The sequence below is a fragment of the Euprymna scolopes genome, chromosome 19, assembly GCF_053919585.1.
Source record: "Euprymna scolopes isolate OS-2025 chromosome 19, ASM5391958v1, whole genome shotgun sequence".
Classification (NCBI taxonomy): Eukaryota; Metazoa; Mollusca; class Cephalopoda; order Sepiida; family Sepiolidae; genus Euprymna; species Euprymna scolopes.
The window spans coordinates 139,428,075-139,454,122 of record NC_136500.1 but is presented as its reverse complement, the minus strand read 5'-3'; the positions used below and the strand labels follow the sequence as shown (position 1 = coordinate 139,454,122).

Genomic DNA, 26,048 nt, shown 5'->3' with positions numbered 1-26,048 from the left:
CCCTTTTCTTTGAGAAGGGGAAACCTGTGAGGGTGGATGTCCTGAGACTAACCACAACCATACTGAATTCTGAGCGACAAGTCACCGTTGGACTGGTTGTTAAGAATGTATTCTCAATACACGTTTAAAGTTGGGAAAGGTATGAACCTAGTTCCCATGACTATGGGTAAAATGGCACCTTGTGTTTCAGTATTAAGTAACCCCAAAGAAAATGGTGGGGGTCCTTCTATCGATCCAGTAGATACCTCACTGCTGATGCAATTCTCTGCCTATATAAGAGCCAAGCACGTCCAATGATGGGGTATCGTTGCCACATCTGCGCAGGAGCTGCTAGAAAGGACTTATCCTGTCTTATGTTCAAAACAGACTTTGTAGCCTCGTAAGAGATGCTCTTTTCTGCAACCTCTATCTCACAAAAGAGACGTTGCGAGCCTGTCTCTGCTTTATCGTTATTTTCATGGCAAGTGCTCGCCTGAGCTCTAATCTATGGTCCCCCCCCCTCGCCAAACTTGCACAAGAAACACTCATCTAGCTGAAAACACTATCAATAATTCCCCCCACTCTTTATCTGTGCCTAAACCTAAACGTAGATTCCATGAGCAAAGCTTCTTTCTTAGAACTCCACACCTGTGGAACAAACATTCTTCCATTTGCCCGTTTTCCAACTGACTACAATAGGGCCGTCTTTTGCGATATTAGGCTGTATAAGGTGTTAACTTTGATCAGAATCGTCTGTTCCTTCTTTCACCGGATTTTATCGATTATCGATAGTTATCGAAGACATTCTGATACAAAACCTATCTAAGAACACTGTCAGGAACATGAAATACATGTGTGAAATTTCATAAAAATCGGCCAAGCAATTTCGAAGTCCATAGGAAACTCTCACACACAAACTTCCTTTTATATAATAGTAGAAGATTATATATATATGTCTGTATTTATTGAAATTTGATATATATATATATGTGTGTGTAAGTGCTTATTGAAATCTAAAATATATATATATTTTTTTTTATTTTACTTCAGTCGAAGTTTTCAGAAATCAAGGGGCCCACTACCTGGGGCTAACACTTGAACTCTATATGAGATACATAGATATTCGAATGTTCCATTTAAGTTCTTTATCTCTCAAACACTGAGTTAGTAAAGAATTGAGAACATAATTTTCCTCTCCCCAATTTACCGTTTTCATACGTTGTATTATATCTTTCATTTTGGTCTCTTGGTCTTACTGGATTCCAGGACAAGGATTTATCTAGTCTGGTGGAGTATCCAGCTTCGTGCTATTACTTGAGGTAACATCACTAGGACAAGGTGCATGATTCCTCGTAAAAGCTAATGTGGGTTAACCATACCAAGATCTTATTTGGGCTGCAAATATTATGTAATTTTGAATATTTAGTCAGGATTTATTTGTAGGGAAAAGTATCCTTGTGCCAGGTTGTCTTGACAAACCCGACGGTATAGAGAGACCTTAGACACTCGAGGATAACGTGTGTTTATTGAAATAAAGTTCAAAATAGACTTTGTAGCCTCGTAGATGTCCTTTTCTCTTCCCTGCAACCTCTTTCTCATAGAAGAGATGTTACGAGTTTATCACTGCTTTATCGTTATTTTCATGGCAAGTGCTCGACTGAACTCCAATCTATGGTTACCCCCTCACCAGACTTTCACAAGAAACACCCGTCTAGCTGAAAACACTATCACTAATTTCCCCCCCACTCTTTATCTGTGCCTAAACCTAAACGTAGATTCCATGAACAAAGCTTCTTTCTTAGAACTGCACGCCTGTGGAATTATCTTCCGTTTTCCAGCTGACTACAATATGGTTGTCTTCAAGTCTAACGTAAACAAGTTCTTGATGAACCGTTCCATATAAGTTAACAAATTTACCGAATTTCCATTGTTAACGATTACTATATTGTCCAATTTTTTACTGTACACCCTTATCCTCGAGTGGCCTCTTGGCCTTGATAAGTAGTGATGCCTATGTAAAAAAAATAAAATAAAAATAAAAAAAATAAGTTCTTGATGAGCCGTCCCCCCTTAAGTAATCCAATTTACAAAATTTTGACGAATAATTACTACGATATTGTCCCACTGACTACTGTACACTCCTCTAACCCTTATCCTCGTGTGGCCTCTGGGCCTTGATAAGTGATGACTCCTATGTAAAAAAAAAAGAAGGTGTTGATATGCCGTCAAGCAGACAAAACCAAACACTATACCATAAGGAAGTAAGTATAAAAAAAAAAAAAGTTTCTATGCCTGAAGGTGACATCATAATTGTACCTATTTACAATGCCTCCCCACGGGACAGAGTTAGACACCAGGGTCGTTTTTTAACATGGAGAAAAGGTACAAAAATAAAAATTGTCTCAGTCGTGAAGGATTTCTCCTCCACCGAAAGAGAACAAGAAATAGAAGTGCAGCATCTGAAGAACAGATACTACACTTTGATCTTGTCCCGAAGGCCAATGTAGTGGAATTTAACAAAAACATAAATAAAAAAAATAAATAAATAAATAAAAAAAGCCATAGAATGGCTTACCTGACAATTCGGAACCGGCCGGAAGTCAAGGTTAGAAGCGCAAATATGCTCAGCCAGTATAATTTATAGTCTTTGTCACGAGTTCTATATGCAAATTTCCCAGCTGAGTCAGTTGTATATATATTAAGTGATCTTAGCAGTTGGGCGGTTTTGGTTTCTTTTCTTACATTTGCTATCGAGTAATATTGTGGTGTGAAGATGAGGAAGAGGTTATCAATTTTTTACCATGTTAGTGAAATTTAGTTGATGTTAAACTAGCCTACATGCCTGACGTTGCTCGGGTGTTTGGAGGTGTGTGTTGAGCAAAAAAAAAAAATAAAATAAAATAAAAATAACAAAAAAACAAATGGTAATAGTCAGGCAGGCTGAAATCCGTAATGCGAAAGACGAAAAGAATGTGGAGAAAAAAAAAAAAAAAAAAAAAAAGTGACGTCTTTGCCGTTGTGTCCATTGCCAAACCGGAAGTGGCGAAGATTGAAATTAATGCTAGTCAATCGAAAAGAGATGAATTTTAAAAATATCGTCGAAAAAAGCTACCCCTCCTTGTAGAAAAGTGCCCAGTTTAGAGTGAAGTAATTAACGTTTTTAGCCAATTTTTTGACATTTGTCGTCCAAAGGATTGAGCTTCAAAATAATACAGATCTAAAAATCCGTCGCCTCTGTCGAAAGTTTTAGCAAACCTACAAACATTTAAACATACAGGCGAGATTTATATTATAGATAAATAATTAAAATCACTAGAGAGAAGAGGTGAAGCCACTTGATGTAAGGCGTTAACAAGAACAAAAAAATGATTATTGCAAACACAAGAAATGCCAATTAACTTTCGTCTTGAAAAGACCATGGCTGTAAGTAGAAGGGAAACAGTGAGCAGGAAGAGAGTTCCACTGCCTTGCAGTTCTTAGAAAGCAGCTACCGGAATAGGTAACTGGATCAAAAAAAAAAATAACAATAATAATTCTGCGTTGTATTGGCTACTTAAATTTATAAATCCCAATGCTTACATCGAAGAAAAACAAATCTCTAATCTGGAAGCTGATGTGTATTCTGATGTTGGAACGATTAATCAGAAAAATCAGAACTTTTTGATGTATCAGAATTGGTATTGGAATAATTTTCTGATGCTAAAAATGATTTGTTTGTTTTTTTTTTGGTTTTATTATTTCTTTACTTAATTTTCCATTCCATAAAAAATAAAATTATAAAAATATTTTTTGATTTTAAACTGCCAGTGGAATTGAAATCTGTAGATTACTCCAAAAGTATGTTTTACATTTGCAAAATTATATGGATATAATAAATGGGTTTTTACATTTGCAAAATTATATGGATATAATACATGGGTTTTTACATTTGCAAAATTATATGGATATAATACATGGGTTTTTACATTTGCAAAATTATATGGATATAATACATGGGTTTTTACATTTGCAAAATTATATGGATATAATAAATGGGTTTTTACATTTGCAAAATTATATGGATATAATAAATGGGTTTTTACATTTGCAAAATTATATGGATATAATAAATGGGTTTTTACATTTGCAAAATTATATGGATATAATAAATGGGTTTTTACATTTGCAAAATTATATGGATATAATACATGGGTTTTTACGTTTGCAAAATTATATGGATATAATACATGGGTTTTTACGTTTGCAAAATTATATGGATATAATAAATGGGTTTTTACATTTGCAAAATTATATGGATATAATACATGGGTTTTTACAGTAATCTGAAAAAAAAAAAAAAAAAAAAAAAAACTTTACGACTACATATTAAGATATTTTCAAAGAATCGATAATTGTATATCGGAATCGGGGGAAAATATTAGAATCGTCCCATCACTAGTGTACATGGCTTAGATTGTTTATCACTAATATTTTTTTTTTTTTTTTTGCAGAGACAAGATTTATAAAAGTTGGACATTTTGCCAAAAAGTGCATTAACGTAGGAATTACAATCGATTTTTCTGGGTTTTAGTCTGAACAACAACAGAAGGGATGGTAAAAAATTATTTGGTGCAATTATGGGGCTAAAAAGGGAGGGGGGGGTGCATCAGCCACAGCTGATTTTCAAATACATAACAAATGTTATTTTTTTTAAAGGCTGCTTCAAAATTGGTCTTGAAAACAGTTTTATACTAAAATCGCAAATTATAAACACATTTAGATTTTTGTCAATTGTTTTATTCGTGCATCTTAGAAGTTTTCGTAAAATGAAGCAAAACATTGGACCTTAATTAGGAGCAAGATGTAGTATCTGTTCTGGTCTTGAACATCATTGTTCAGTTCAGTCAGCGAGAGGGTAGTCCTTTTAATTTTTTGTCCCAATCCAAAATACCTTCTTTTGGGGAGCTGCATTTTTCTAACCGCTCTCGTAGGGAGACAAGTGAATATGAACATTCAAGAATTTACCTAATGTGAACATGCATCATGTGCACTCACCTGTCTAAGATTGTCTCCATGGACAGGGTTCAAAAAAGAGTTCCCAATTTAATAGGTCCCGCACTGTCAACTAAGCTCCAACCCCTGCCCCATCACCACATTCTTGCATCCCTGTGCTAATCTTACAAGTACTTTAATGGAGTGTACTTTGATGAACTCGTAATACTTGCGACCAATCTGACAAGCAGCAAGATCCTATCCTTCACTGTTGAGATCCAAAGATGCCAGAAAAACTTCTACTCTAATAGATTTTCTTCAGATTGCTAGAATTTTGAATTTTCTCCATGTTTCTTGTTTCCTTGACTGCACTAAATGTAGCATCCGCAGACATCTCATTGTTCAACTCCACACATGATCCCAATTAGTAGCCACTCATAACCGAAAAGCAATACGCATTGTTCGGTGTGAATAAGAATATAATAAAGACATAATCTGATAAATCAAAAGTTTTATCACAGCTTTAGTTCTGGGGTAAAAATTTTATCACGGCTTTAGTTCTGGGGTAAAATTTTTTATCACGGCTTTAGTTCTGAGGTAAAATTTTTTATCACAGCTTTAGTTCTGAGGTAAAATTTTTTATCACAGCTTTAGTTCTGGGGTAAAAATTTTATCACGGCTTTAGTTCTGGGGTAAAATTTTATCACGGCTTTAGTTCTGGGGTAAAATTTTTATCACGGCTTTAGTTCTGGGGTAAAATTTTTATCACGGCTTTAGTTCTGGGGTAAAATTTTTATCACGGCTTTAGTTCTGGGGTAAAATTTTTATCACGGCTTTAGTTCTGGGGTAAAATTTTTATCACGGCTTTAGTTCTGGGGTAAAATTTTTATCACGGCTTTAGTTCTGGGGTAAAATTTTTATCACGGCTTTAATTCTGGGGTAAAATTTTTATCACGGCTTTAATTCTGGGGGAAAATTGTAAAATTTTTATCAGTTTTATTCTCGGGTAAAAAGGATTATCAATCAGCCAAAGTTAAGATATATATTTAGTTATATACCAGATACTGACTCAATGGGTCACAGATGGTCTAGTAAACAAATATTTCTTTTTAATAAAGAGAAAACATAAGTTTTTCAGAGCCAATCGTTTAAGAAGCAGAAAAAACAAAAAAAGACAATTTTCAGAAATTGATTTTTTATTTTTTACCAAGTGGAGGTCAATTGTTCCTTTTTTTTTTTTATTTTTTATTTATTTTTTTAAAATTTTCATGTTGGGAGCCAGTGTACATAAAAATACTCAGTTTTCTCACAAGAGAAGGATACAAAAAACACTGTCCAACTCCTTCCATCATGCAAAGAGCGCATTTTCTTTTTGGTGGCGGGGATAAAGTTCAGACGTTAAATGAAGAAAGATTCAGTTTGAGTTTGTGCTGATTGAATTAGGGAAGGACAAAATAGAGGGAGGGGGAACGAAGAAAACTTACCAGCAAACAAAAGAAGAGAAAAACTCAGCAAATTGATAAAACAGATGTAGTTATTGATTTGTTCAATATTGATGAATTGAGATCCTCTAATCAGCTAAAATCAATTTGGACTGAAACAAAGACGGAACAACATGAGCGAACAGAAAAACAACAACAAAATAAAAATGAAAAAAAAATTATCAGCATAAAAGATTAATGCGTTCGGGTGGAGAGGTAGGAATCGAAATCTAATCAGACGTCAAAATAAACCATTCAAATGATGAGGACATTTTTATGACAAACGACAGTCGGAAACCAAATCAGGTAAACCATATTTTTAGGGCTTCTTTAGCGTTAGAATCACTTTCCCGTGAAAAATAAAGCATTTTTTTTTTTCTGGTGCAAAAAGTTCAACCTACAGAAAAAAATAAATAAATATAAATATATATATATATATATATATATATATATATATATGATGCACATACTGGTCACAGAACGAAATGTCATATTCCAAAAATCATAAATTGATCAAGTAGGTTGGGTTTTTTTTTTTAAGAAAAAAAAAAATCAAATTTAAAAATTTTTAGCAATTAATAATATATCATAACCATTACAAAACTGATTTTAATCTTTTATTTTGGTAGTGGTTGTTAACGGCTCTTTATTTATTTATTAATTAAACACGACGGATTAAAACACATCATGCTTCCTTATAAAATTTGATTTTCTTAGTTAAAAATAAAACTAATTGATCAATTTATGTGATTTTTGGAATATGACATCTTTAATCTTTAACAAGTACGTGCATCATAAAGATTTCTGTATTTTTAAAAAAATTAGGGTGAACTCTAAACTTGCACATTTTAAAATTTTTTTTAAATAATCCAAATTTTTTGGAGTGAGTACACTAATCCTTATAATAAAATCACAAATGGTTTTCACGATTTAAGTTTTAAATATTTTACATAACATTATGAATGTCGTCATGTTGCCTGTCCTACAAAAAACAAACAAAAATTGTTTATCAATTTTGATGGTTGGAAACTTTGCAAAGCTAATTTTCGATGCCAAGTGCAAAATGTAACATTTTCGACGATCATAGACAGAAACATGGCGATACATGCAATGTTATGCATGAAGTAAAATTAGTGCGTATGAAGTTTAGCAAGTATAATAAAAAAACAAAGATTAAAAAATGTCTATGATGCACGTACACATTATAGAATTAAGTTCTCAAAAAAAAAAAAAAAAAAAAAAAAAAAAGGTTAATTTGATCAAGTAGTTTTTAAAAAAATTTTATAGAGGAAAATCAAATTTTAGTGAGACCTATCACGACACAGCCATCCTGACAAGCGAGGAGGAGAGCACCAGGAGAGATAACTTCATCTAATTCTTGAAGATTTTCAAAACGCACATGAAATTCTAATAATTTTATTGATAAATTTTTAAACGCTTTTTTGAAAGTTAAAAAAAAAAAGAAAAAAGGAAAAAAAGAAAAAAAAGAAAAGAAAAAAAAAAGAAAAGAAATAAGGAATGCCTAAACATTATTCAAAACTAAAAACAATCTGATCAAATTTTGGCAAACTTCAAGCATTAGGTGAAATTGCCGAAATAGGTGTGTTGTGATGGGTTACACTAAAATTCGATTTTCTTCTGTAAAAAAAAAAAAAAAAAAAAAAAAATACACCCAACCTACCGAATTAAGCAATTTTGTTTTTAAATGAGAATTCTATTTCATAACGTGGGTACGTACATCAGAGATTTTTTTTTATCTTCGTTTTTTTTTTTTTTTTAATATCTTTGCTAAACTGCATAAACACTGTAAAATTTAACATTAAAATTAAAACTCCTTATTTGTTATCACAATGTACCAAAATACTAAGAGTTTATTGGAGTACCAACGCCCAAAATGGGACCATTTAAAAGACAAGTTGCTTTTTATAGTGGATAGTACTTATAAAGAAGCAACATTTATTTTTTTTGATTAAAGATTTATTTGCATAGAATTCCATTTATTATTAAAATTCATTGCTAGGAGGGTCGTTCGTGATTACCTCCCCTAGTACTATTTTGCCATATTCGTGATTACCTCCCCTAGTAATATTTTGCCATGATTTGAATGTCGTTTTTGAACAAACTTGACAAATAAAAATCAGTGACGAGAAGGAACGAAATTATGAAGAATAAAATGAAGGACATTAACAGATGATTTAAATCAAAAGTTAAAATTATAGAGCAACGGTCTATGATGGTGGGACGTAGATTTCAAATGTCGAAGGTGTTGAATGCGATATCGCAAACGTTAAATATTAACTAGGAATAATAGAGATTTTTTTTTTTTACTATTATAGTTTATTTTAATTTGCAAACATTTCGATTTACCTATAACTGGGAATTTATTTATGGGAAGGACCAAGAAAAAAAAAAAAAAAAGAAGATATTTTCAAGCTATTTATTATATCTAACCAAACGTTCTAAAAATGTTTACATCATATGCAAGAGCAAGACAGTTTTTCTTTTATGCATATATGTTATGAAGACTGATCATCTTGCGTTCTTAAAAAACTACCCTATAGTAAAAAACAAGAAATTAAAAACTACCCTATAGTAAAAAACAAAAAATTAAAAAACTACCCTATAGTAAAAAACAAAAAATTAAAAAACTACCCTATAGTAAAAAACAAAAAATTAAAAAACTACCCTATAGTAAAAAACAAAAAATTAAAAAATCTGCATGATGTATGTACCTGTGACTAAACGAAAATATCATATTCCAAAAATTCAGTAAATTGATTAAGTATTTTTAGGAAATCATTTTTACTTGATTAATGGAAATTCGTGAGCATTACCATCTGTTCTTCAGATGCTGCATTTTCATTTCTTGTTCCCTTTCAGTGGGGGAGCAGTCCTTCACGACGGAGACAATTTTTTATTTTTGTACCTTTTCTCCACGTTTAAAAAAACGACCCTGGTGTCTAACTCTGTCCCGTGGAGAGGCATAGTAAATAGGTACAACATAAACTTAGTAAGTATGAATTGCTGAATTATACCCCCTCCTCTTTTTTTCCCAAAAAGGAAGCAAGACACTTAGATATTTATAAAATTTGATTTTTGTTATAAAAATAAAACTATTTAATCACTTCACATGATTTTTGGAATATGATAATTGCATTTTGTCACAGATACGTAAATCATACAGAATTTTACTATTTTTAATATTAGAGGAATTCTGGATAAGAACCACTAAAACTGATAATCTTGTTTGTTTTCATATTGAATGTTTGAGAGAGGGGGGGTAAAAAAACGAGGAAGTGGTAGGAGGAGAGGAGAATAGGGAAGAGTTGTAGGAGTAACTAAAGAGAAGGTGAGTAAGAGAATGACACTAATAAATGTTATAAAAAAAAAAAAAATCAACGGGGCGATATTATATTATTAGCTGTAGAGGAAGCAACAAAGTGAAAAAGAAAAAAAAATGAAAGCAAGAGAAATAAGACTTGAAAATTACAGAAATTATAAAAATAGGGTTGAGCTTTGGAGGCAGACCACAAGAGTACTCATTAATTACCGGGAAATGCTGGATGAGTCTTGTAATATATTTATATTAATCGTATGTCACACAGAGGCTAAACGTGTAGGCATTCATCCTGACAGGCCACAGTCATATACAGTTAATATAAAAATAATTTTGTCTTTTTATTACATACAATGTACATATTTTCTGGAAAATTTAATCATGTCAAATAATTAGTAGTACTTACTTATAATATACTAGAAAACTTATTTGGGGGTGGGGGGTAGAAAACAAAGAGAAGAGAATGGATTAGAGAGCTACAGGGATAAGAAATGTCTAAGAAAACGTTAAAATAAAATATGCCGAGGCACTATAAAACAATAAACGAAGTTCACTAACAGTGTATATATATATTATTTTAATTTCAATTCATTATTGAGATGTACATTATTTATTAATTTATTTATTGCGGACTGTTATCCTCATCTTTCTTAGATGTTCACAATATTTCGGCCAACTATTCCTCTGGCCTTCGTCAAGTGGTAACCACGACGGGATAGGAACTCTGAATCTCCTAACTGCATTCTCAGCAATTACTGCCATCCATAATTGTTTTGGTCAAGTAAGCCTTTGGCCGGCTTTGGGTAGGATTGAAACCGCTATTTTCAGACAATTCTCACCTGGAACCGTAGAGATTCACTGTCTATCAACTGCGCCACGGGCCCCGAAGATAGCGGTCTCAATCCTACTCAAAGTCGGCCAGAGGCTTACTTGGCGAAAAGCGTAGTGAGCAGTGATTCCTGAGAATGGAGTTAGGAGATTCAGAGTTCCTATCCCATCGCAGTTACCATCTGACGAAGGCCAGAGGAATAGTTGGCCGAAACGTCGTGAAACAACAACAAAAAAGATGAGGATAATAGTCCGCAATAAAATAAATTTACTTATAGCGTTTTACGAAACTAGGGTTGTCGGGTAAACTGATGATCCAGATTCGGGAAAATCGGAACAGTAAATTTTGACGCTTTTATTTAAAGTCTTTATGAATTAAGATTGAAATCCTTACTTTATGAAATGCTAAAAAATAAAATTGTAAAACTAATTATTTTCTATTTTAAATGATCTTTGCTAAAGACAAACAAAAAACGCAGAGGTTTGTGCAGTATAATAGAATTTCAAACAAACGTCTTTCAAGTAAAAACATCACGGACTTACATGGCATGTCGAAATTAGTATAAATTCCAAAAATTCCAAAAAATGATCCAGTAGAAAATGATTACAAGAAAAAATAAAATTTATCAAATTATAAACTTTTTATTGTATGTTTTTATGTGGAATAGATCTTACAATTTAGGGAACGTAATTGCAATCTATCATTTTGAGTTATCCCCCTTGCTTTCAATGAAAATATGCTATTTTAAATTAGGACTGCTAGTATCTATGTTATTTATTTATTTATTTTGTAAAAATGTAGATCTAGTATATCCTCTACTGGATCATTTTTTGTAATTTTTGGAATCCATACTAATTTCGACATGACACATAAGTACGTAATAGTGTTTTTACTTGAAATGCGTTGATTTGAAATCTCATTGAGTAAGCACCAAATAGCTTTATGAAAAGCATGGAAATTGTAACATTTTAGCAAACTATCAAGATGTGGTTGAAGTACTTTTCTTTCTTTAAGGGGATGGGGAATTCTATCAGAGGTGATGAAAAAGAAAAAATGAAGGGAGGGATAAAGATCGGATATGCTCATATACTTGAGAGATGGATTGATATATAAAAAACGCAAACTCTTAATTCATTTAGATTTCTAAATTTTCAAGAATATTTTTTTCTTCTTTTTGAAAAGAAAAGCAACAAAGGAAATTAATTGTACTGATTTTGAGATTTTCTTCTCGAGCAGAATAAACATTTTGGGGATGCTTCTTTTAATAATAATTCTCAGTAACTTCTGGAAAACAATTCAGTTTTGATATCATAAAGACTTGTTGTTGTATGGTAAAGCAATACTTCGAGTTTCAATGAAAACAAAAATTTTTTTAAAGATTTTCAAATTTTCCTCGCTTTAGAATCAAATGTGTCAGTACCATTTTGATTTAGTTTTACATAGTTATCTTTTGATGTGAATCTATGTACGCTTTAAAACGTTGGTGACTTTTATGTCTTGCTTGTCACTGTGCACACTTTATCTGATCATGTTTTAGATGGTGGAAGGGAGAGAATAATGTAAATAAAAGTAAGCAATGATGTAAATAATTGAAAGAGGGAGAAAGAGAGGGGGGAAGAGAGGGGGGAGAAAGAGAGAGGGGAGAAAGAGAGAGGGAGGGAGGGAGAAAGAGAGATGAGGGAGGGAGAAAGAGAGATGAGGGAGGGAGAAAGAGATGAGGGAGAAGAGAATGGAAGAGACGACAAGATATAGGATAAGTAGATAAGGACGAGACAAGAAAAGTGAAGAGACGACGAGGAAGAGGGAGAGACGACGAGGAAGAGGGAGAGACGACGAGGAAGAGGGAGAGACGACGAGGAAGAGGGAGAGACGACGAGGAAGAGGAAATTAGGGAGTGGAAGAGGAAAATTGAGGGGGGAGAGGGAAAGATGGCGGGGAAAAACCAAAAGAAATATTACAACATCATAATGTATTCTGGAATCTTTTGACTTCAATTTTCACAAATATTTCAGAATTCTGGACTTTTTTTTTTTTTTTTTTTTTTAAGGTAAGGACCATTTGAATTATTTGGATTTATATTCCAATCTTGAGCATTATGAAACGTGCAAAATGACATTCAAATTTTGGTATAAATTACAATGTCATAATACACGTTCTCTTCCTTTCTCTCTCTCTCTATATGTTTCATAGTTTTGTTCATAGATAGGCAAAACAAATACTGCCTTAACAGGTCACAGGTCGTTTAATTATTACATAAATTTGACTTTCTGCATGTAAAAATTCAAAATGGTGATCATTTACTTCTTACAAATTAAAAATAGAGAAAATTTGAAAAGTTTCAATAAAACAAAATTATTAGTTTGTTTTTACTAAAATTTGAAATATGACATTGTTGCACATTAGTAGGTCTGAATAAAGTAAAATTTAGAATCGTGTTTATTGTAATCGAAGAAGATTTTTATTGCAAAAAGTTGCGCAATTTAAAATTTTTTTTCTGCATTCACATCAAATCTGCTTCGTAGAAGATGTATTGTCATGTACGTCTATAATATACGCATAAGCAATGTGGGCTTCTTCCTCTGACGCGCATCTAGATCTACCCCCCCCTCATCTCCCTGGAAATTTTAAAATAAATTTCCGCACATAAACATGAACGATACAAAAGAACAAATGACGGACACAATGACGACGATGACAACAACAAAGAAATTATGTACAAAGAAAGACAAACATTTTTGGGGGTGGAGATGGGGAGTTCTCATTTAGAGGGTAGGGGCTGATGGGACAAGAAGAGAATTTTGCATGGAAAATAAGCAAATTTTTTACCCCACCCACGATCTTTTAAACAGGTATTAAAAAAAAAAGAAAAAAGTCACGTAATATTTAAGTGGTGATTACCAAGCATAATCACCAGCCACGTCATCAGGTCACTAGAGGACACCATGAATGCAGCACACAGTTTTTTTTTTGTTTTTTTTGATGTTTGTTTTTTTTTTTTTTTATTTTAGTTTCTTTGAAGAAACTGTCTAGACTCACCAGATTTTTACCCGAGATGTGACAGATACGCATGCACGCATAGTCATTGCAGGGGGGGGGGGGGAAAAAAAAAAAAAAAAAAAAAAAAAGTGATTTTTCGATTGTATAAGTAAAAGAGGCTGGCTTTCAATAAGGACGGCTTTTTAGAGTTCCTGCCTAGACACAGACCCTAAAAGAGGCAGAAAGAAGTTTGTCAGCAGAACTGGAAGAAAGAGAGCAGGACCAAGAAATAAAGTTTCTGAATTCACATAAAATAAATCTTTTTTTGGGAAACTTTTTTTTTTCTTAAATAATATCTTGCGAGTTTGTATAAAAAAAAACAAAAAAAACTTTATTTCATATTTGTAATGGATTTCTTACCATCCAACAAATACATCTTTTCATCTCTTTCTCTGCAGCCAAAAATATCTTTCTACCATCAAACAAATGTTTAACTCTCTAACCATCCGGCAAATATTTTGTGTCCTTCTGGTACCAGACCACAAACATCTGACTCTCCCTTGCACCAACTAACAACAGCATCCGACTCTCTCTCTCTCTGGCACCAGACTGCAAGCATCAGACTCTTTCTCTCGCTAGCACCAGACTGCAAGCATCCGATTCTCTCTTACTCTCTGGAATCTAACCGTAAGCATCCAACTATTTCTTTGGCATCAGACTGCAAGCATCTGACACTCTGTGGCACCAAACTGTAAGCATCTCTCTCTTACACTCCCTGGCACCAGACTGCAAGCATCTGACACTCCCTGGCACCAGACTGCAAGCATCTGACACTCCCTGGCACCAGACTGCAAGCATCTGACACTCCCTGGCACCAGACTGCAAGCATCTGACACTCCCTGGCACCAGACTGCAAGCATCTGACACTCCCTGGCACCAGACTGCAAGCATCTGACACTCCCTGGCACCAGACTGCAAGCATCTGACACTCCCTGGCACCAGACTGCAAGCATCTGACACTCCCTGGCACCAGACTGCAAGCATCTGACACTCCCTGGCACCAGACTGCAAGCATCTGACACTCCCTGGCACCAGACTGCAAGCATCTGACACTCCCTGGCACCAGACTGCAAGCATCTGACACCTCCTGGCACCAGACTGCAAGCATCTGACACCTCCTGGCACCAGACTGCAAGCATCTGACACCTCCTGGCACCAGACTGCAAGCATCTGACACCTCCTGGCACCAGACTGCAAGCATCTGACACCTCCTGGCACCAGACTGTAAGCATCTCTCTCTTACACTCCCTGGCACCAGACTGCAAGCATCTGACACTCCCTGGCACCAGGCTGCAAGCACCTGACACCTCCTGGCACCAGACTGCAAGCATCTGACACCTCCTGGCACCACACTGCAAGCATCTGACACCTCCTGGCACCACACTGCAAGCATCTGACACCTCCTGGCACCACACTGCAAGCATCTGACACCTCCTGGCACCAGACTGCAAGCATCTGACACCTCCTGGCACCAGACTGCAAGCATCTGACACTCCCTGGCACCAGACTGCAAGCACCTGACACCTCCTGGCACCAGACTGCAAGCATCTGACACCTCCTGGCACTAGACTGTAAGCATCTCTCTCTTACACTCCCTGGCACCAGACTGCAAGCATCTGACACTCCCTGGCACCAGGCTGCAAGCACCTGACACCTCCTGGCACCAGACTGCAAGCATCTGACACTCCCTGGCACCAGACTGCAAGCATCTGACACTCCCTGGCACCAGGCTGCAAGCACCTGACACCTCCTGGCACCAGACTGCAAGCATCTGACACCTCCTGGCACCACACTGCAAGCATCTGACACCTCCTGGCACCACACTGCAAGCATCTGACACCTCCTGGCACCAGACTGCAAGCATCTGACACCTCCTGGCACCAGACTGCAAGCATCTGACACTCCCTGGCACCAGACTGCAAGCATCTGACACTCCCTGGCACCAAACCGCAAACATCTGACACATCCTGGCACCAAACCGCAAACATCTGACACATCCTGGCACCACACCGCAAACATTTGGCTCTTTCTCTGGCACCAGTCCATGTGTTTCTTTCATGCACCATACTACAAATTACCTCCCGTTCACTGCGACACCATCTAACAAGTGTTTTCCTCATTTTGCTGCTATTACATGAAACTATGTTCGTTTTCACTCCACTGTCACCACACAATTTTTCTTTGTCTTATTTTTTCGTCATTTTTTCAAAACATTTTCATACTTGAAAACATTTTCAGAAACAATCCATCCATCCTAATCTTCATCAAAAAGATGACACCTATCATTTGGAATTTTCACTCAACATTGTCGATGACCTTGCCAGGAACTGAAAATTTTCAAAAATTATCTTTTATTTTCAAATTTCATCAATTTTTTAGTCATCTTAAATCAAGTTCAGACAATTCTTAGAATCAGCAAAGGCTTCATCATCCAAAGGCAGATCCGCATTTGATCATTTTAAATCTTTATGCTTTGCAATAATTCTAGGTTTATTTTTGAAATTAAAAATTTAATTGGCCAACATTAAACTAGGTTCAGAACAGAATTATTTTCAAGAATTTGTATAAAAAAATAAAAATCACTTGGAATTTCTTGTTAGACATTTTAAAAGTTCAGTTGATAATTCTAGAACTGGAATTCAGAATAAGACCTTTAATTCTAGATTTAGTATTAAGAAAACAAGAGATAATCCAACTGATCGCCTTCGCACCTGCTTCCTTTAGAAGTTATTGTAACCAAGAACTGAAAGCAAAACTTGATGAGGACATTGACACAAAACATCCGATTTGATTAATGATAGGAAAAAATCCAAACAGTTTGAGTTAGGATTTTAGAAGTATATAAAAGATATTTTTGCCCACATCTGTTTTGAATAACACCACATCTGCAGATGGCATCGAGAGAAACTTGTAAAATAAAATACATGATACTATCAAAGTCATCTGCTTGAGGGAACATAAGGGACGCGAGGCAGGGCAGGGTGAAAATATCAGTTTCTGGTCTTGTATCTTTTTTTTTTTTTTTTTTACTGCAGATTATTTGAACCGCACGAGCACATGCCCTTTAACTGCAGCAGCAATTTCTGATGGAGAAGAAAGTCATCACCAGTGATGAAGCGATACTTCTTGCATCTTATGGCAGCAGACGTCATCTTCAGATTGCATAACCTCATACGATAAACATAGTAAACAGTTTCCGATTGGAAATGTAGGTTTCTTGATTTGTTTTATGCCAGCTTTACATCCCAAATGTCAGAGTACAATTTTTTAAGATCGCAAAAATTATACAAATGCTGCGTGTATATCAGCAGCAGCAGAGAAGGCAGGAACTTTTTGAAAGGGCAAACGATGAAAATCAAAACCCTCGAATGATTAATGTTAAATTACTTCATGCCATGAACTGACAAGTGTTAAGTTATTTCAGCAAAAGCGAACACACACACACACATGCGCATGCAATATTGTTCTGAATGATGATGATGATAATGATGATGATGATGGTGGTGGTGTCCTTTTCTTTGTGATTTTCAAAAACATTCTGCCATTCAATTTTTTTTTTTTTTTTTTTTTTTCCAGAGATTTTCCATTCGTTTGGCAAAAATAAAAAAGTTTACGTACTGGTTAACCAGTAAGATGGGATAATAAAATTAACCAAAGGAAAGCAATGTTTTACGTCTTTGTTCTTCCCTTTTTTTTTTTTTTTTTGCACGACACGTGAGAGACGTATCAGGGTTAGATTTCCATTTCAACTGCTGATTCCTTCTTTGACTAGAGGATTTTTTTTTTTACTTTTAACACACTCCCACCCCATTTCTCTCTGTCGACATTAGCAGAATTCTCTCATCTTGAGATACAGTTTCTTCTTCACCTTCCTTGAAAACATTGTAAGGAGGGAAAGAGAGAGAGAGATAGATAGAGAGAGATGAATAAAATAAGTGGGGGGGGGATATGTGTGTATGCACCATCCGGAGAAGTCTGGAGACATCATGGAATACAATAAGTATAATGTTTAAAAAAAAAAAAAAAAAAATTTGATAACTCTAAAAGAAAGGATTAAAAAAAAAAAAAAGCATGAAGAGGGGAAGGGGACTTCAATCCGTTGAAAGTGCGGAATATAAGTGACGTCGACAAGAAAAATAGATTTACTTGCACTTTTTACATTTCCCATCATTTCATCTAAAGATGAGGAGGACTTTAAATTTGTAGATGAAAATATTTCCAGCCTCCCTTTAGTCGAAGTACACTGGCTGTTCTTTTATACAAAGTTTGGCTCATAAAATGTTGTCTCCAGAATTTAACAAAGTTTGTAATGATGCCGATGTAATGATAAAGGTGTGCGTGCGTGTGGCAGCAGCAGGATGATGAGGAGGATGAGGATGATGATTAGGGGAATCATGATTGCATGGCAAGGGGGATCATGAAGTTTAGACATCTCCAGTTCGGAGAGAATGATCCGGCCGAGGCTAACACAAGGAAATGGTCACATTGATACCGAGATTGCCATGGTCAGCAAAAAGCTGAGCTATGTTCGTGTCAAACACAAGACAGTCACTGCTTAAGATGGCCGACTGTACGCCGTCATGAATGCTGCGAGGGGTGGCTTCCCAGGTTAAGCGGCGGCGATGTCCGCTCAGCTCCAATCTAGAAGAAAATCAGGAAAAAAAAAAAAAAAAAAAAGAAAAGAAAATGGTTAGAAATTACTTTCAAAAAAAGTTTGGTTTAATTTTGTCACCTGTCGACAACGATTCGATCATTTAGAGTGAAGACCTTGTCTTTTGTGAAGATGATTTTTTTTTTAAGGTGGAAATTCATTCCGATGCTAACAGGAGAATTTCAAAATTTGTTTCCAAAGTAAAAAGAAGTCGGTTTATATTATTTTGATTCTTCAGACTACTGTTCCCATCTTGAGTTTTATTTTCACGTTTCAGTCACAACATAACTTCCAACCTTCATCAGGTGTATCTGGCAGAACTCTGGAAGGTTTCTGTCGAACTCAGGAATCTGCACAAAATTTTGAACAGAAGCTTTTTTTTTTTTTTTTTCCTACTTACCAGGGGATAGCATGCTCTTGTTTCATCAACCTTGGCTGGATAGAGGTCTTGCAATTGTATTTTTTGGTTGTCCACACTGAAAATTGAACTGCCAGAAGAATATCACTTTTACAATTGATTTACAATTGATTTTTGCCAAGTACTCTAACCAGTGCGCCACGGGTCCTTGTGTTCGAATTTCCATCTAAATTCTCAAGTTACACAGAAACATTCCCGAGTTTGACAAGATACACCTGGAGAAGATCGGAGATTACATTGACAGAAATGTTGAGAAAATGACACACACAACTCGTCTTTATATAATAGATTCCTCCAATAATGAATCAGCATTTCATTTCCAAATACATAACAGTGAAAAACTGACCCCCAGAGAATAACTTTTTTTAAATTTCTAGATATTTTTCATCCAGGGTCAACCAAGAAATTACCAACATAAGGGTGTTTTGTAGTTTTTGCCTTTTATCTAGATATACAGACACACATATACACAGACAACTGCTTTGTGTATATAATAGATTTTTGTATCGACTTTGTATAGAAGTTTTGTTACCCTGGTCTTCATCACTATATTGTATCGTATAAATTCAAAGGTTCTATTGTTGACATTGGTTTCCCAGATATTTTTCAATTCAGAATTCTTGCATTCGATCATTTAGTGAAAATCTTGCCTTTTGTGAAGATGATTATTTTTAAGGTGGAAATTCATCCCGATGCTAACAGGAGAATTTCAAAATTTGTTTCCAAAGTAAAAAGAAGTCGGTTTATATTGAACTTCTGCAAGTCAGTACAGTTGGGGAAGCAGGAAGAATAGAATTCCAGAGTGTAGCGGTTCTGGGGAAGAAACTACTGGAGTAGAAAGATCTTTTACATCTAGGGATCTCTACTGTGTGGGGGTGGGATTTAGCTGCCTGTCGGGTCCGTCTAGGGTGTCTACGTCGTGGGGGCACAAGTGATTGCAGTTCGTCAGAGCATTCACCATTAAAATACTTGTAGAACAGGCAGAGGGATGCAACGTTTCGTCGATGGGACAGAGGCTGAAGCTTAGATGCCAGTTCAGGGCCTATCAGATTGGCGACTCTTTTTTGAACCTTGTCTAGGAGCGAGAGACTAGTAGCAGATGCACCAGCCCAAATGTGACAACAATACTTCATACATGGGCGAATGGTGGCCTTATAGAGGTACAGGATACTTTCAGGTGTCAGTAGTTTTCTAGCACGGTAGAGAGAGCCTACCTTTTTCGCAGCGGCCATGGCAATGTTTTCAATATAATTGTTCCAACTCATGTTTCCTGTGAACGTTAGGCCAAGGAGTTTGAAAGATGTACTCTCATACAGGGAGTCGTCGGCCATTGTTATAGGTGGCAGAGAAGGTTTCTTGTAATTATTGAAGGAAACCAGTTTAGTCTTGGCAGCATTGAATGTGACCATCCATTTTTGTCCCCATTCCACTACAGATTGGAGGTCATCCTCTAGTGTTTTTGCCATTTCTTTAGATATGTGTTCATTTGTTTTCCTGTCATGCCTGTTATAGAGTGTAGTGTCATCAGCATATATACCCATCTCAGAGGCAGTTTTGTCGGGGAGGTCATTAATAAATATTAGGAACAATAGAGGTCCAAGTATAGACCCCTGAGGCACTCCCGCATTTATATCACACTGTTTAGACATACGACCGTCGAGGACAACCTGGATTTTTCTCTTATCTAAGAAGGATTTATTATTTTGATTCTTCGGACTATTTTCATGTTTCAGTCAACATTATCTCCAACCTTCGTCGGGGGAATCTTTGTCAAATTTTCAACTTCAGAAGAGTGTGACTAACAACTGAATTTTCTAAAATTCAAGTGTATGTTACTCTTTTGGAGTTGAAGGTTCAATCCTCAGCGCAGGCGACAATCCCAATAATATGAAAAATCAATCCTCATCTCAAAAATTCAGAAACCTTATTCCTATTTACTTGCCTTCCCGCGAGGACAAAGTTAGGTACAAGGTTGAAAAGACGAGCTCTTCAAAAATAGGCATTCTGTACTGGAACAAAAATAAAAATTGTTTTAATCTGGAAAAATATATTCAACGTAGCATCAGAACAGATACTACACTTTGTTGTTCTTTGCAATCTAACAAATATAAACGTTTGAGACTTTAACATCATATTGAAAAGTTTTGTTTATTTCTTCAACCAGAAATGAAGGATTGGTTCAACAAAAGCCAACCCTTGATTTAGTTTAAAAATAAATAGACTAAACCCTTTACTCAAGAGGGGGAGGGGGCGTTGGCTGGGGGAAACAGAAAAATCTTTTTTTTTTAAATTAAGACACCTGACTTCTACAAAAAATTACAAACTTCTGATTGATCCCCTATCTTGGAGGTGTAGAGATTGCTGAAAATTGGACTAGAATCGGTCTTAAAAGTCTGACATCCACAATCAAAGAACTCATAAAAACTGCAGAATATGATGCTTTTTCACAAAAAGTGTTCATCTACAATATTTTAGTTTTTTCATATTGATAGGTTTTAACTTTATTTTTGCTTTTAGGTTCATTAAATTTAACTTTTTGTGTAAAAAAAGTGCTTGAGGTTTATTTTAAAGAAATAAGAAAAACATGTTAGCAAGAGAAAATCTTCTACCTCTTCCTACTTGTATCATGAAACAAGGAAAAACAAACACGACAGAGGGAGGAAAAAATAAATAAAATCAAGTCAAAAGACAAAAAAAAAAAAAAAAAAAAAAAAAAAAAAGCTGAGCATGCGGGGTCCCCCTCAACGAGTGAATAAATCTGTTCTGGCAAAGATTTACTTTTACCATGAATAATGTTTGCGCAAAATTAAAAAAAAAAAATTCAGAGTAATTATTGAGAAAAGTGCAAACAAACGAACGGATAAACAGGAGGGAATAACTAGGTCTAATCTCTCCTTTCTCGGGGAAATAAGGACACAAAGCTCTATTAACAATTCGGGGGGAAAAAAAATCTTTTTGGAAATAATTCAAGGACTCCAAGAATATTGGTGGACAAACTATCAGATTTTGAGGGTAAATTTCACTTTGTCAAGCAGATGCTGTGACAAAGTTCATGACAAAGTTTTTCAAGAAACTGTAAAACTTTACATTTTTTTTTTTTAATTTAAAATGTTAAAAAATAAAATTGTTGCCCACTTTGTCTGATCAAACAGTGCTGTTAAATCAAACGTATTAGATATAGCGGCTGAGTGATTGTTTTCTGTCAGAAAAGAACAGTTCAGAGCTATTTCTGATGTTTAAAAAGACCAATCCAATAAAATCCTACTAATATAAATCAATTTCAGTTATTAAAAATTCACACCGCCTAAGAAAAGACACAAGACAAAATGGATGTTAGGACAAGAGTTATCTCTCTTAGAAAGAAACTCGTTTTTAGGCTAGAATCATTGTCTTTGAAGAAAAAAGATTTCATTAGAAACTTCTGTATCATTACGTGGTCCAGAAATAAAGCTGGATTTCATCCTCATTTGCTCTCTGGACAAACTATGGACAGTTTTAGTAGATCCATTGACAGAAATAAAACCATGAGAATATGCAAATCTTTGCTTTGTGCTTCACGCTTTTCATTTTAATGCAATAGTTTATTCTGTTGTATGGGAACATGTGCTGCATGCTGAAACTCATTTCTAACATGCCTTGTTTACTGTCTTTATAATTTATTCTATACTAATGAGCTTAATAGTTATTTTAGAAGATTCAGGATTTCACCCATATTGTGACAAAAATAAAAATTCTTGTCCAGAATGCCCTCGTATATAAAACAAAAAGAAAAATCTGTATGACATATGTACCCAGAACAGAACGAAAAGGTCACATTCTAAAAATCACATAAATTGATCAAGTAATTGATCAAGTACTTTTTAATTTTATCAAGAAAATTAAATTTTTGCTTTGTCATCTTTAAAAACAAAGGGAGATAACTCAATGTAAACTCAAAAAATCAAAATCAGTCTTGTAATGGCTACAATTTATGACTAAGCGCTTAAAATCGTATAAAAATGTTCTATATAAATAAAAAAACTATTTGATCAATCTACATTATTTTTGGAATATGATATTTTCGTTCTGTTACAAGTCTTGTACATCATCTGGATTTTTTTTTTTTTAATATATAGGAGGAAATGTTGGACAAGAACTGAAAAAGCATATAAAAATTAATGGAAAACAAGGCGCGCGTGTGTGGTCCTTCTCTTGTGTTGCATGTGAGATGACGCCAAAAAAATAGTGAAGAAATGTGAAAAATGTGAAGGCCAACGTTGCCTTCACATTTTCGCCAAGTTTCAGAAAATTCTAATGGATGGAGCAAAAATTATGGGGTAAAAAGTGTCATTTTTTTGCAATTTTGAGGCATTTGTGACCCCTTTTGAGCTCCTGGGAACACCGAATCACAATGAAAATGGACAAACGATGCAGTTTCACGCCTTAAGACATGTATATTTGAATTCAGCACCATGGAAAGCTACTATATAGGTATACATATCAAGTTCTTGAGTAATATGAAAAAAAGCTCCAAAAAGGCTTTTTTTTTTTTTTTTAGCTCTAAAAGTCCCAGAGGGATGCAAACCAGAATTTTGCCAGGGTCACCCATCCTGAATTTATATTAAGAACAATAGCCTCAACATTTTGGCCAAGTTTCAGAAAAATCTAATGGATGGATCAAACGTTATGGGGCAAAACGTGTCATTTTGGGGCATTTTTTTATCTTTTTTGAGCCCCTGGTGACGCCGAATCCCAGTGTAAATGGATAACAGTACAGTTTCAGGCCTTAACACATGTATATTTGAGTTGACCACTGTGAAAAACTACTATATAGTCAGACATATCAAGTTTTTGTTGAGAAATATGAAAAAAGAGCCACAAAAAGAGGCGTTTTAGCACTGAAAATCCCCAGGGATGCGAACCAAAATTTTGCCAAGGTCACCCATATTGGATTTCTATTAACAACAATAGGTTCTACATTTTAGCCAAGTTTCAAAAAATTTAGTAGATGGATCACAAGTTATGGTGCAAAATGTGTAATTTTTTGCCATTTTGGGGCATTTTTAACCTCTTTTGAGCCCCTGGGGGTGCAATGGGAATTTTTGTAAAAAAAAAATTTTTTACTGTGTACATCTATTTAATGAAATACAATTTGTGGCAAAATTTCAGGAAAAACTAATGGACGGTTATCTGACAATAGTCTAGACTAACGGACGCCACTGAAAACGTAGATCCCTCTCTTATGACAAAAACAAACAAAAAATATGTTGACAGACGAATTATTTTAAGTCTCTTCAAATCAATAAAAGATAATGCAAAAGAGATTGTAAAGGTGGGTAGAGTTACTGCCCTTGAATCAAGTGAACAAAGGTAATAATGCAGAATCAGGATAAGAGATCCATCATACGTCACATCTTCCGCTTGGTACGGATTGCAAACCCACGAGACTGATTTTTTGGCATCCATTCCGATCCAGAGCAAGCTGGTTGATGGATGCCAACTGTTCTGAAATATCCAATCAAAAACATTTTCTCTCCATCTTTTAGTAAGAAAAAAAAAAAAAAAAAAAAAATGAATAGTTTTTAGAATCTAAAAATCGCTAAAATTTTTCTTAATTCTGATGCCCCTAAAAATTTCCCATTTTACCAATTCCGATTAATTATCCCAACACTATAAATAAAAATATGTATGAGGATCATATCTTTTACGAGACATCTAAAGTCTTGATTTTATTTAATACTTATCAGTTTCCACAATGAAAATATATTTTTAAAAATTTATTTAGCTTTCAACACATCTTATTCTCAAACATATCATATGTTTCGGCATATAAGGCAACCGTCAGATAAGACAAGGTACAAAATTGGAACAAATTTTAATAAATTTATCATATATCAGTTGTATAAAACTGCTAAATCATGAAACCATGTTTGTTTAGCCTAGGCTGGAGATTGCAACACTCGGTATTTTATGAAATAATTGTTTTTAAGGATTTGTTTTAACTTTACAGGTTGTCTTATATGTAGAAATATATGCCAAGTCAGAATGTTATTGTATCTATTTAAAAATATAGTTGACTTAATTTCCTTCAAAAAATCTTTGAAACTTAAACTGTTATACATCATGAGTTCATCTTCCGCTTCAGGTACGGATTGCGAACCCATGGGACTTATTTTTTGGCATTCCTTCTGATCCAGGGCAAGTTGGTTGATGGACACCCAACTGTTGAGAGATGTCCAATCAAAAACATTTTCTCTCCACTTTCTCCTTGGCTTTCCTCTGCCTCTTTTGCCTTCTAATATACCCTCAAAGCATAAGAGGCAAATAGTTGATCGTTTTGGAACTCTGTTCCGTATGCCTGCTTCCAACCTGACTAAAACTTGGATGTCTTCAAGTCCAACGTTAACAAATTCCTAATGAACCGCCCCCTTAAGTAAACACTTCATCAAATCTCCACACTAACCTAATGTACTTGCAATAACCCTTATCCCTGAGTGGTTTCTGGGCCTGGATGAGTGGTGACCACCGTGTAAAAAAAAAAACATGGCCCAAAAGTTTAAGGGGTTTTACTTTTTATTTTATCAATTAGAGAGGTAGGGAAGTAGTTTGACAGAAGGTGAATATTTTGTTTGTTTTTTTGTTTTTTTTTCGATTAGGTGATGTTCTGTAAGAGATCATATGAAATAGAATTAAGTAACAATTTCAAATTTGAATTTAAAAAAAAGAAAAAACATTTTTGTCAATATGCATTAAAAAAAAAAAAAAAAGAAAAAGAAAAAAAAGAAAAAGAAAAAAAGAAAAAGAAAAAAAAGAAAAAGAAAAAAAAGAAAAAGAAAAAAAAGAAAAAAAAAAAAAGAAAAAGAAAAAAAGAAAAAAAAAGAAAAAAAAAAGAAAAAAAAGAAAAAAAAAAAAAAAGAAAAAGAAAAAAAAAGAGGACCTCCAAAACTGACCTGTAGGCAAAATTCTCTGCCTGCTTTCTCGTGCCAATTAATTGCACAATTGCATAGAACATTTGAAGTCCATCGATTTTCTCCTGTTTTTCTAGCACCAGCATAAAATTTTGTCCAAAGCACGATTGCATCATCACCCAGTCTACGGCTCCAGGAAGATTTATATCTGTCGCTAAGAAGACAATATCTTCTCCTGAGGAAGATAAAAAAAAAATGTTGAAATAGGCATTAAAAATTAATAACAAAATACAGTATAGTATACAATACACATGTATATAATCAAATAACATTATAAATAACATCATAAGGTAGGGAAAATACCGTAACCAGGGGCCAGAAAAACATTCCACACCGTAATCCAAATATACCATATCCCAGGGTTTTACTTTGTGTGTGTGTATATATATATATATATAT

General features: G+C 34.7%; 1 protein-coding gene across 4 annotated transcripts in view; it reads right to left on the bottom strand.

Moving 5' to 3' along the window:
- Positions 1-17,128: 17,128 nt before the first annotated feature.
- The window catches only part of LOC145239997 (E3 ubiquitin-protein ligase SIAH1A-like), a 179,544-nt gene continuing 170,624 nt past the window's right edge, over positions 17,129-26,048 (bottom strand). For all 4 annotated transcript variants that reach the window (XM_080103583.1, XM_080103580.1, XM_080103582.1 and 1 more), the window contains 2 exons: positions 25,632-25,824; positions 17,129-18,274 (listed from right to left, as the gene is read on the bottom strand). In XM_080103583.1, coding sequence (XP_079959709.1) covers positions 18,097-18,274; positions 25,632-25,824 — 371 coding nt within the window. In that variant the 3' untranslated portion in view covers positions 17,129-18,096. The remainder of the gene's footprint in view (positions 18,275-25,631; positions 25,825-26,048) is intronic.